Below are 13,055 nucleotides of genomic sequence, written 5' to 3'. Positions count from 1 at the left end.
CTCAAGAGACGCGCTTAAATCCGGAGGTAGTGGATCCTTGTCCGATCCCTGGCTCGGTGTGGAGCCGAGTCGTGATTCTGAGGGTAGGTCTAGGGGCCTGATCCTCACATAACGTAACCTTTTTATTACGGTTTTTATAATTTTTCGTTGGTAATAATTTTAAATTTTTAAATTAAACCGTTTTAACGATATTTAATCCTTTTACTAATTTATTTATATGGGTATAAAAAACGTCCAATAAGGGAAAACGCCCGTTACCGCCGTTTTTACAAACCAATTTATTTAATAAACGAACCGTAATACCGTCGTTCCGTTGGTTTATTAATTGAACCAACGAATTTTTTGGGTAATTTATAAAATATTTTAACGAAAGTTTTTTTAAACCTAAATAAAATAAAACGACGGTATTTAAATTAATTATTAAAAAAACGTTAAAAACGTGGGGAAAATATATAAATATAATTTTTACGAAAATTTAAACCAAATACGATAACGAAAAAAAACGATATTTGGTTTGGAAATTATAAATTAACCGTTCCGGCGTTATTTACGATAAATAAAACCGCGTTAAAATTAATTTTAATAATAAAACGTAAATTAAATTTAACCGTTATATTACGTTTTCGGCCGTAAAATAAATATTTAACGGAAAATTTTTTAAACCTATGGCCAAAATATATTATATTTGGGCGAAAAATTGGGTTAAAAATACCTAATTTAAAAAATTTCCGGTCGTTTTAATCGCGGTTTTTAAACGGTATAATTATTATTTCGAAAATAAATTTAAAAATTATTTTGGCGGTAATTTAACGGGAAAAAACGAAAACGGTAATAAAATTAAATCGACCGTAAATAAAAATAATTTTATCGATTTATTTTTATTTAACGGTTAATTTACGTAATAAAAAATCCTAATAATAAAATTAAAAAAGGAAATAAACCCCGATATTATTTTTTTGCCAAATTTGGGTAAAAATTTGGTTATAATCGAACCTAATCGCCACCGAAAAAAGAAAAAAGGTTTTCGCCGGTATCCGAATAACGCGTTAATAATTTTATAAAAAATCCAATAAACGTTAAAAACGTTAATAATATAATAAAACGATTATATAATCTAATAAAATTTAAAAAATAAAATGTTGGGTAAAATAATGGTTTTATACGCGTTATTAAAAAACGAACGGCCGGTAAGGAATTTATTAACGGTATTATATTTGTTAAATTAATAAAATTATTTTTCGGTTTGGAAAACGTTTCCAAATTACGAAAAAAAAGGCGTATATAATATTCGTATTAGGCCGTAATTAAATTAGAAATTATTATAAAATAAAAATAATATTGCGATTATAAAATCGATTTTAATAAATTTTATTATATTTGGTAGGCGGTAAATATATTAATAAATTAAAAACCTGGCAAAATTCCAAAATTTAATTGTTTTTCGCTATTAATTTTAATAACGTTGGAATTATTTTTAATATTACCCTTTTTTTTACCATTATTTTCGTTTTTAAATTAATTTGTTTCCGGCCCAAATTTTCCTATATATTTATTATTACGGCGATTAGGTATTTTATTTACGTTTACGCCGGTATATTTTTAATATTATACCGTTATATAATGGGCGGTTAATTAACGAATTTTTTGGGGTAAACGCGGTATTAATAATCGTTTTATACGTATACGCGTTTATTTAAAAGTATCGCGATTTTCGGCTAATAGCAAAGGGGGTTTTACCCGTAAATTTTTTGCAAATTTTATAAGGTTTTAACCGTATATATAATCGTTTTTTGGTATATAAACGTATATTTAGGAATATTATTTTTAATAATTTTCCATGTTCGTTTTAAAAGGTTAAACATTTATTTAATTATTATACGAATTCGGATATACCGTAAATTATATAATTTTTTAATCGTTCGAATCGGTTTATCGGCTTTTTTCCAATTTTGCAAATAATACCGTACGTTCGGAAATGGTATTATAATACCGGTAGTAAATCCGAAATCGGTATTTGCAAAAAGGTATTTTCCTTTTAATATCGATAATTTAAAAAAAAACGTTTTACCTAATAAATTTACGTCGTTTATAAATTCTTTAATTTTTAATAATATTTATATAAACAATAGGTTAAACCGTATTACCGTAAATACGTTTTGGGTAATATTTTTTTTACGGTTATATTATTTTTTAATAACGGCCGATTTTAATTTAATTTAAACCGAAATATACGTTCCGTCGATTATATTTATTACCCCGTTTAACGCGTTTAAATTAAGGTTAAATTCGATATTCGGATCGAATTAATTCGAAGGCGGTATTTTTATTATAATTACGTAATATTATTATATATTAATTAATACGTGGTAAAACGCGCGATATACGGTTAATTACGTATATAATAAAAAAAAGGTTATTTAACGTTGGAAAATACCCGTGGCCATTATATATAAGAAAATAACGAATTTTTATTTCGTATTTTGGTATTAAAAACCACGTAGATAATTATAATTTATTAGCCAATTATAAAATTTTGTAAATTCGTTTTGGGTAAATTTAAATAGTTTTTAAAATCGTTTGGGCGATTTTTTTAATAATTAATTAATAAAAATTAACGATTTTATTGGCCCGTATATATAAATAATAAACCGCCCAAACGTTGGATTTACAATAATTTCGTCGATTTTTAATAAATTTATATTAACGGGTTCGTCGTTTTGGATTACGGTTATATAATAATAAAATATTACGTAAATAGCTTAAATAATTTATTGGGTTAAAAATATGGTTATATAATAATATATATAAAAAAGGGGTTTTTTTAATACCAAAAAAATATATTACGAACGTAATTCCGGTTTTATTTAATTAACGTTTTTATTAATAATAATAACAATTATTTTTAGCCTATTACCATTATAAATACGGCCTTTTTTTCCTATTTGGATTATTATAAAAATACGTAATTTAAATTACGTATTTTTATAATAATCCAAATAGGAAATTTACGCGTTATATAACGGTTTTTGCTAATTTTCGAAAAAAATATATAATATTATTGCAGGGGAACCCGGCCTATGGCCTTTGGGTTTTATTAACGCCGGATTTACGGCGTAAAGGAGGGTGAAACCCATTTTTCCTGCTCCTTTTGGCAAGATTAACAAGAAAAATTCGTTGTTATGGACGAGAAGATCACACCCTAAGTCTCCTCACTCAGCAAAGTATGCCGTGAGATTTCTTTTTGGGTCAGCAACTTTTTCTTTGGTTTATTATTTTATTTTATTTTCCTATTTCATTTATTTCCCTCTCCCCGCACTATTTTTCGTCACCTGGTAAATACAGCCAGCTGGCTTTGGCCAAGTTCGATCACTTGTTGTTTGTTGTCAATGGTATGGTACATCTTATTTTTTTGTAAGTAGGTAGCACACCAAATGCAAAAACTCCACTCTCCCCCACATTGCCACAAACTACTATGGTACTCCCCGCAGAAGTTCCCCCATATGGAGGCCTAGCCGAGCCGCTGCCACCTTATGGTCCACATCCCACACGACTTAGCGCGGCTTTCACCGTCTCACTCCCTACAGAGCCCAGTCTACCCCGCACACCACATATTCCCTCCAACCACTAAGAAATGAACTGTGGACAACCCCCAAGAATTTCTGGGCTAAACCCCCCCGGCAGATACACCAGCCAACCTTTTCGTCTCCCTTGAAAAACAAATTCAATTTTGACTGCGCTAGCGTATTGAAATCTCTTCGCCAATCGGGACTTTGGTAATTGAGTCGCAACCTGGTCTTTCTGGGGGAGAACCGATCTTTCCAACGGCAAGCCGTTAACTATCCGACCGCCCGACAGGTGCTTTTGGTGTCGCCTAAGGCAGGGTGACGCTGCCACCCACCCTTTTTTTAGTTTCTTTTCCCCCTCTACCAACCCGTCCAAGTCCCGAACATATTCCGCGCGGCACGGCAGCTCGAGCTCTACCTACCACTTGATATTAAGCCACGCAGTTCATCAAAATTATGACAAGCCACCTGCTTCATATGGCTCTGGCTGATGCGGCATATACTTAAAATATCTTGCTTTGCCGCTAATACGTCGCGTCGTGCAACCAGACCACTATCGATACAGAATATAAGCCCGGCAGTTGACCTGTTCAATTTCCGTTTAGGCTTTGCCGAACAAGAAAGAAAATGAAAAGAAAGAAAGAGAGCAAGCAAACTAGAAGTAATAACCGATTGTCAACAAGGGGGAACCCCCAAAATCTTCCCCGCAGCATCTCCCCACAAGAGTCCAGAACTTATGGAGCTGAAAAACTCTTCCGAGTAGGCTAGTAGGGTAGACTTTCAACCTGGATGTCTGTGCCTCTAGCCAAGGTTAACGCAACGTGCCAAGGACATGGTCTATACGCAGTCAAAATGAGGGGGAGGGACCAGGATTTGCTGCCCTGTACGGAGTAACTCTTGGCGTACAAGGTGCCCATATCAGCTGCTGTCCAAGGAGGTTGAGGTTGTATTTTCTTTCCCAAAGATTTTATCTACCGGTACGTGGTAGAGAAAGGCCAATGGTCGGGCCGATCTGGTAAGGCAGTATACCTACTTACTAGGGGACGGGGGGAGAAATGTAACCCGAGTCGATGCAAGCGGAGACGTAGTAAAAGGTCGGATGGAAAAGTTGTGTGCTCAAGAGTCAGCGCACCTCGAGGGGTTCCACAGAGCTCAACCGATATAGTAGTTGCGTGTCACAGAGGATGCGACCAGCTGCATGTTCTCGTGTGTTGCCAAGCCCTATGTGGGATCGAGGAAGGAGCGATATCCTTAATGTGGTAAGTCGTGGGCCCTCATCAAAGTCGAGAGAGATCCTTTGGCTTTTCCACCTTTCGCCTCCCTTGTCCACCACCCGTCAAGCCGACCTTGTTACCCCATTTGGCCAAGATGACTAGGCACCCCCAATATGAGATCACTGTAACTCGGTTCTGTACCAGGAGGTATTAAACCCCAAGTTCTACCCCGTCCCATCATCCAATGTCCACCAAGGGTCCTTTTTTACCGCATTTCTTTTACATTTCTTTGCCAGTTCGCGTCTTACATTTTTTCCATTGAGTGAAAAAAAAAACAGCCAAGATCCAATCGGCAAATTTTGGTCTAGGATCCTCCAGACATATCCCTCTGGAGTTGCTCGCGGGCACTATAAACAGTCCCCGTGAATCTCAATCCAGGACCAAAAGGCCGATCAAGCAGCCGACAAAATGTCCGACTTTGAGAAGGAGAAGCCTCATGGCCTCGAGGCCGAACAGGCGGGCAGCATCGAGTCCCCAACGACGACACGGGCCCGGCCAGAGGACTTCAACTTCACCCCTGAGGAGCAGAAGAGAATCAAACGGCGCATGGATCTTCGAATCGTCACCACCCTAGGTTTCATGTACTGCGTTTCGCTCATGGACCGCACCAACCTGGGAGCGGCCAGTATTGCTGGCATGGACAAGGAACTGTACCTCAACATCGGAGACCGATACGTGAGTGGTTGCCTATCTAGCCCATATACTCGGTCTATATTTTCTCGTGTGAGGCGTGGAGTAGTCAGCTGACCAGTAAATATCTAAACAAATATAGAGCATCATCACTTTGGTCTTTTTCATCACATACACGCTATTCCAACCACCATCGACAGTCATTGTGCGTGCTGTCGGGCCGCGCATTCATCTTGCACTCATCACCGCGCTTTGGGGTGCCGTGATGATCGGTATGGGCTTTGCTCCCGACTGGGGCGCGATGGCTGGACTCCGTGTTTTGCTTGGCCTCCTCGAGGCTGGGTTTTTCCCTAGCTGTGTCTATTTGCTCAGCACCTGGTATACCAGATGTGAGTTTTTTTTTTATTTACTTTCTCGTTAATTGTAACTAACAATGCTGACAATTACCTTTCTTTACTCAACAGACGAGGTTGGCAGACGTTACTCCGTCTTTTACCTCATCGGATGCGTTGCAAGCGCCTTCAGTGGTATCCTTGCTTTTGGTCTGATGCAAATGGCAGGCCTTGGTAATCTCAGTGGGTGAGTGGCTAATTTGGTCTATTGAAGAAAGACAAGGGGCGCCGCTTCGACACTATCAAACTTTACAAGCGGCCGCCCCTACGGTATTGAACAACAATCAGAGACCTAGCGTATTAGTATGGATAAAGAAAGCTAACCGGCATTGCGCAACGCAGATGGCGCTGGATTTTCATCATCGAGGGCACCATTACCTGTCTTCTGGGTATTGCCGGCTACTGGCTGCTCGTCAACTTCCCCGACTCGACACGATCAAACTGGAGCTTCCTGGGCGACCGCGAGCGGGCGTGGATCGTTGCCAAGATCGACGCCGACCGCGGAGACGTCAAGACCCAGCCCTTCAGCTTGAAGAAGTGGCTCGGTGGCGGCGCCGACATCAAGATCTGGCTGTACGCCTTCATCTTCTTCAACTCGACCACCATCACCTACTCGCTGGCATACTTCATGCCCATCATCCTCAACCTCAGCCTTGGCTTCGACGTCGGTACGTCCCAGTGCCTCGTCGCTCCCCCCTACGTCTTTGCTGGCATCATCATGTTTGCTGGCGCGGCCATCGGCGACAAGTACCACGTGCGCGGGCCCATCATCGTCTTCAACATGCTGCTCTGCGTCATCGGTCTGCCCATCCTCGGCTTCCACGCCGACGCCAAGGTCCGATACTTTGGCATCTTCCTCTGCACCGCCGGAGCCAATGCAAACATCCCCGCCGTCATGTCGTACCAGGCCAACAACATCCGCGGCCAGTGGAAGCGCGCCTTTTGCAGCGCCACCTTGGTCGCCATGGGCGGCATCGGTGGCATCGCCGGCAGCCTGGTCTTCCGCAACCAGGACAAGCCCGGCTACAGGCCGGGATTGTACGCCTGCATCGCCTGCGCCCTCTGCAACATCCTCTGCGTGGGCATCCTCTCCATCCTCTTCAAGAGGGAGAACGGTAAGGCGGACAACGAGGGCAAAGAGCTCGAGTGCTCCGCGGACGACGACTTCCAGCCTGGGTTCAGGTACACCTACTAAAAGGGAGATTTTGATGACTGCATGGGATGACAACATAAAAGAAAATGTGTATTTACGGCTTGATTCTTTCATTTGATATACTCTTTAAGCGTGGAAAGAAGGTCTCATTGTTAGCGCGCTATGATTCCTAGGAATTTACATGAATTGATCTTGCAAGCCCTTCTCACCAGAAATCTACAGTATGTTTTGTTGACATATCTTGAGCGTAACGTATCTCCCTGTTTTTGCTAGTCAAATTCCATAAACCATCATTCCAATTTCAACCCTGATTTTCGATAGCGAAATCAAGAGGCAATCTTCCGTTTCGTTTTACCTGTACAAAGGTATGCATCCCTGTTGCATTGTGCCAGCCGACTTGTAAGCTTCCTGGCTTTCCTGGCTCCATAACTTGACCTTGTCGACCAAAGGATTAACAACAAGTCGATGGAGGATTAGGTTGCGTTAAATGGGCGATCATCCCTGGGTAACGCCCCTGCTTCCTTTCTACAAAATCCAGCCTCTGCATTGTTTCAAGATATTGACGACGACCCATTACGTTATGGGAATTTTACGGCATCCGTCAAAATTTCGGACACCTCAGCAAGCTTGTTGCTATTGTCAGAATGCGGAAATAGTCCTTTTGAGTGGCTTAAAGTCTGCTAAGCTGATTCAGGCTGCTCTGATACAGAAGGCAAATGAAAATCAGACAAAACGGATGAAGGGACAAAGTTGGACAGGTAGCGCTTTATATTCTGCACTGGATAGATAGATAGTATTAATTATAGGGAGCCTAGGTTCCTAGGTCTAGACTAGTCTATACCAAAACTGACCCGCCGCGAGAAAACCTTACCAGGAACTCTTGGCTATACTGCAAAAAAGGATTAATATTCTCACCTTCTTTTTGCTTGGGCACAAAACCACTTCCCCTTTCCCATTGATCCCCACTTGACGTAAATGCAAAGAGACAAAACATCCATTCAGGCGTCAGCACAAGACTAAGATGCAGCCCTATCGTCCGAGCTGGTGCTCCTAGGTTCCGGAGAACTTGATTTCTCCTCAATCACTTCGGGAACTGCCTGGCCGACGGTAGTTTCTGTGCCTCCAAGCTCCTCTAGGGTCTTCCTTGCCGTCTCTGGAAGAAGCAGAGTCGTAAAGAAACCCAGAGCCATAATGCAGGCAAAGATCTGCATAATGTGGTTGAGCCACGGGGCAGCCCACTTCGGATCCGTCTTGGCGAGGGTCGCATTGGCACCGATATCCTTCAAAGGTCCAAATACGACCTGCGCGATTATGGCACCCATCTTGCCAGATGCTGCGGAAATGCCGTGACTAGTGGATCGGTAGCGTGTTGGGAAGACTTCGCCTGGGATGATAAAGGTGGTGCTGTTGGGTCCGCAGTTGAAGAAGAACTGGGCAATAGTGTACAGGGCCAAAAGCTCGTTGCCGGTGAGGTCCCAGAACTTGAAGCCGATGACGAAAAATATAAGCGTCAGAGCAAAGAAGCCAAAAAGTTGGATCGGCTTGCGCCCAACAGTGTCAATGAGCGCGGCCGACACCCAGTAGCCGGGGACGGCACCAGCGAGAACAAGAACGAGGTTGCCAACAGCAGTGTTGTAGAGAACCTGGTACATGTTGCTGCCGCCTGACCAACCGATCGCGTTTAGAATAATGGGGTTGTTGAGACCAAGTCCGTAGAATGCAATGTCCTATGATACGTAATTGTTAGCCAGTTTATTCAGGAGTTATCCTTGTCCTCCTCGGGGGAATATTGATGAACCTACCAAGAAAAACCACGACAAGGCGCAGCCTAGAAGGACTTTCAGGTTCTTCCACTGCCTGTAGTGCCTCATGAACTCGGCTCGCGAAGCCTTTTCCTCCTCAGGGCTGTCAGTGACAGTGGTAGTGGCGTTGGCGTCAGACTTGAGCATGTCCCTGGCGGTGTCGGCGTCGTTCTCGACGTCAAAGGTATAGCGCGGGGTTTCGGGTATCGTCAAGCGGAAGTAGAGAGCGATGCAACCAGGAACAGCGCCAAATCCAATGATAAGCCTCCACATCCTGTCGACAGCAGTAAGGCAAGCACCTGTCGTTGAGCAAGTTGCGGCGCTGGACGCCAGTTCAAGCTGCGATTTGAATGCCGCCGAGAGGATGAGCAGAACTAGGGCAGCACAAAGCTGACCAATACCCTGCATGGCAAATACGGCGTTCATCATGAAGCCACGCCACTTGGTGGTCGCAAACTCGGAAGTGATTGTAGCCGATAGGGGGTAGTCTCCACCAATGCCGATGCCCTGAGCGGATTCGAGAGTCAAGGTCAGTCGCCTGGTGTAATTTTGCTTGTCAATGAGTTCAGAGTCATGAGACGACATACCATGAGGATACGCCAGAAGACCAAGAGGCCGATGATGGAAACAGCTGGAGAGTTGGAGGACAAGGCCTGAATCAGAGTGGTTACGATAATGATGATAAGCTCAACACCATATATCTTTTTCCGACCGATCCAGTCTGCAATGACTCCAAATCCGACCTGACCGACAACAGTTCCGCAAGATGTAGCGACTTTGATCGCGGTGTCATCCTGGCTCGAGATCTTGCCGTTGAAGTAGACAATGCCAAGGAGACTCGTAATGAGACCGACAGCAAAGATGTCATACTGGGAGAGGAAGTTGAAAGTCAGTATGACAATCTACTAACGAATAGGAACGACTGGTACCGGGTCGGAGGAGACTCACCGAGTCGGTCATAAAACCAATACCTGCGATGCAGATAGTCCTGACATGGTACCATCCAAAAGGAGCTCGATCAATCTCTGCAAGAGCCAGTCGACGACGCTCGGCTCGGTCGTCAATGTGGGCAAACTGGTTGTTGAAGTTCTTGAAGGCCGAGTTGCCGCCAGCAGTCAAGTTGTTGTTCTTGACTGCTGTGATGCGCTCAGCATCAGGAGTTGTGATGACGCCTTCGGATGCCATCTTGGAAAAGCTAACAAAAGCAAGACAGACTAAAAGAATGACCCAAAGGGATGCAGCTTAGTGTTTCCCAGAGCACGAGGGCGAGAGAACCAAAGGCTGAGAGAACGAGGCTAGGTAGGATATGACGGGATGCAGGATAAATTTATTTATTTTATACCTATACCTTATCTGGGCCAGGGAGGTAGGCCCGCAGCCCTTCGGAAACCTTGCGAGGTTGGCGAGGTGCCTACAGCTTGGTTGACTTTTCGGTCAACATCTACCTTAGCTCTAGGCCCCAGTTGATGTGGGGGGAAGCAGTGCAGCATCAGCAGGGTCTAGCCAGGAAGCAGGGGTTGGTGGCTCCTTCTTTCATGTGAGTAGCTTGCCGTAAATACGGGTACCTAAACGCAGCAATCCAATAATCAAGTGAGATTCGAGCACGCCTTTTGCCTTGTTGCTCTAGTAAGCGATTAAAAAGCCCTGCTGTTGCTCAATTAATCCATCTGAAGCGGTCGCCCACACCACACCAGCCCACAAGGGGCTCGGATGAGAAAAGGGGATCACTTACACTGACTAGGAATTCCCAGCGAGCTAGATGTAATACGGAGCAGGGTTCATCGAGTCTCTCGTTACCTTGCCACCAAATAAGCATGAAAGAGCTTTTGTTCTCCCTCTTGTTAATATCCGAATAAACTTATCTTACGTGACACCTTCACTAAAGTTTGTTAATTTATATCTTGCCCTAAAAAAGTACCTTTGCATGACCGTGTTCATGCAGCCCTCTTCCAGTTGGCCCGCACTGGATCCACGGCGCCATCTTGCCGCAAACCATTCAACCAGCCTCCTGCCTGGTATCTACTTTGGGCTGGTAAGCTAGGGGTTTTACTATCCACAATGATGCTTGAGATATGCAGGTCTCGATATTTCGGATTAAAGAAAAGTTCGTTAGAAATACAGAGATGAACAACCGTCCTATAGCCTATACAAGACCGACGTCAAGATCATTGGTCTGGTCTCGCAGCCCGAAACAGGTGGTCACGCTATCTCTTTCCTCTCTTGGTTGCTCATAAGATGCCAAGCCGAACGTCAAATGGATAAGCATTCTTGACTGTGCTCGGCATCTGAAGGCCAAGAGTCTAGAGGTAGCTGACGCCTGCCGGGAAGCTTTCGAAGCTTGGCGAATAACAAACTAGTCTAGGATGACACCTTGACTGTCGCTGAATTCGTGCGAATACCTGCTATTTTACTACTCAAGCAAACATACAAAGTAAAATACACTCCTGCGAATGAACGTAACGTGGACCTAATGGCCGATCAAAGTTTTATCAGCTCGAAAGTAGTAAAAGGTCTTCCTCAAGGTTAATCCAGGTCAAGTCATGATGCTCTACAATGACCTTTACCTTGATAAAACAGCACATGCTCGACCAGGGGTTAAGGTTCACGCCCTTAGTGTAAGATGATGCAACCCCGCCTTACTTAGTACGGCCCCAAGCGCCCGTCTGGGAAATGTATAGGGTAGTATCGCAGTGGAACTGGAGAAAGCAATGTTAATTACAGTACCTTCCCAGTCTGTAAGTTTCAGCCAATCATATCTCTTAAAAATGGCACGTTTCTGGACCTAGAGCTGTTATTTGCAGCAGATCCGGGGAAGGGTTTTTTTTTTTTTTCTAATGGAAGGTCTTCACGTCCGGCCCAAGCCAAGCCCGCAAGTTTAGACCTGATCAAGCCCGAATCGTCCGACGAGAAGAATTTTCAAAGCGAAGCGATCGCCACGAGGCAGCAAGGCAGGTAGGGGACAACTTGGAAATCTCGATGCACGAATCAGGACATTCGATTGGACAAACCGCCAACCGGAGCAAACGCTCAAATCAGATCAAACTAAATCTCATTAGTGTCCTGAGAAAAGCGACTGACCGCGAACATTGCACAGCAATTAAGTTCACAAATGGAATGATTTGCATTCAGGATTTAGGACTTAGTGTCAACCCTGACCAAACATATACCTATCGCAACCAATAAGACAGCTTGGCCGAGTGGTTAAGGCGGCAGATTTAAGTCATTCGTACTCGTTGCGTGACACACTTGGTCTCTGCTCTCGAAAGAGTCGTGAGTTCGAACCTCACAGCTGTCATAAATATGTTGAGACGATACCTCCTTTTTTTTGTCTTTTTTCTCTCTTTCTTTCTCTAGTTCCAACCGCGAGTAGGCCTATCCTGATTACCTTTGTTTTAATTCTTTGGCCTTCTTTTCACCTTTCTGTGCTTATAGGCAGTCGAAGAAAGACGTTTAAACTCACCGATGAAAGTAACATATGGATTTTGCCCATTGCTTGGATAATTCCTGACAAGACAGGCTCTCTCAATCCGGACTTTTTTTTTGGCCAAAAACGAAAGGCCAAGTTTATAACTTGCGGTGCAATATTAAACAGCAGAGCCTTGATTAATCTGAAAAGTAAAATGTTTTAAAGGATATAACAGGATGGGTAATAATTAGAAGAATTGTAAACCGGAGACAGAGAATGTAGTGACCATAGAGAGGGNGGGGGGGGGGAATGGAATTATTTGACTAGTTAATCGATTCGGTTGACATCCTTTTTTATGGACCAAAACAGAGCTTTTACCATATATAATAAAAAGGCGCACGATTACCTATCACATACGACCATACCCACTGGAGTATACGGGATCCCGTCCGCTCTCCCCTAGTAAAACCAGTGAGGGCCGAACTAGTACTCAGGTGGGTGACCACTGGGGAATCCTCGGTGTTGTATGTTTTTGTTTTTGATTTTTGCTTTAGGATAATAATACTATTTACGGTTTGTTTGTGTTGCTATATCGTTGTATTATTCACAATCGGGGGAATTTACCGCGTCGTGAGAAGGTTAACCGAGGGTTGGTTTGTATCAGATTGTAATTGGAGGTTTACGCGGTAAACAAGGAACACTTACATACTACCAGTTATTACGAGAACACGTAACGTAATGCAATTATTCACTTGTTGATTTTCTACTCTAAGTATATATAATCTTGTAAAGTAACTTGCGTAATACAAATATTCGACGCATATTTTATACATGT

General features: G+C 43.0%; 3 protein-coding genes across 3 annotated transcripts; 1 reads left to right on the top strand and 2 right to left on the bottom strand.

The window, feature by feature from the left end:
* Positions 1 to 4,847: 4,847 nt before the first annotated feature.
* Positions 4,848 to 7,318, top strand: PgNI_00768 (uncharacterized protein). Its single transcript, XM_031120845.1, has 4 exons — positions 4,848 to 5,512; positions 5,610 to 5,856; positions 5,932 to 6,046; positions 6,202 to 7,318. Exons 1-4 carry the CDS (start codon positions 5,246 to 5,248, stop codon positions 7,052 to 7,054), a joined length of 1,482 nt encoding a protein of 493 aa, XP_030987303.1. The 5' UTR covers positions 4,848 to 5,245; the 3' UTR covers positions 7,055 to 7,318.
* Positions 7,319 to 7,784: 466 nt separating this feature from the next.
* Positions 7,785 to 10,084, bottom strand: PgNI_00767 (uncharacterized protein). The gene is made up of 4 exons (XM_031120844.1): positions 9,763 to 10,084; positions 9,402 to 9,683; positions 8,815 to 9,321; positions 7,785 to 8,739 (listed from the first exon to the last, which is right to left on the bottom strand). The coding sequence occupies exons 1-4, from the start codon at positions 9,997 to 9,999 to the stop codon at positions 8,029 to 8,031; spliced, it is 1,737 nt and encodes a 578-aa protein (XP_030987298.1). The 5' UTR covers positions 10,000 to 10,084; the 3' UTR covers positions 7,785 to 8,028.
* Positions 10,085 to 10,415: 331 nt separating this feature from the next.
* PgNI_00766 (uncharacterized protein) lies at positions 10,416 to 10,952 on the bottom strand (the record flags this gene model as incomplete). Its single annotated transcript, XM_031120843.1, has 2 exons — positions 10,416 to 10,458; positions 10,547 to 10,952. A coding segment is annotated over one exon (204 nt), but the record flags the coding sequence as incomplete, so codon positions are not given.
* Between the last annotated feature and the right edge of the window lie 2,103 nt (positions 10,953 to 13,055).

This window comes from Pyricularia grisea, assembly GCF_004355905.1.
Source record: "Pyricularia grisea strain NI907 chromosome Unknown Pyricularia_grisea_NI907_Scaffold_1, whole genome shotgun sequence".
Classification (NCBI taxonomy): domain Eukaryota; kingdom Fungi; phylum Ascomycota; class Sordariomycetes; order Magnaporthales; family Pyriculariaceae; genus Pyricularia; species Pyricularia grisea.
Note: the sequence above shows the minus strand (reverse complement) of the source record. Positions and strands in the feature narration are given on the sequence as shown.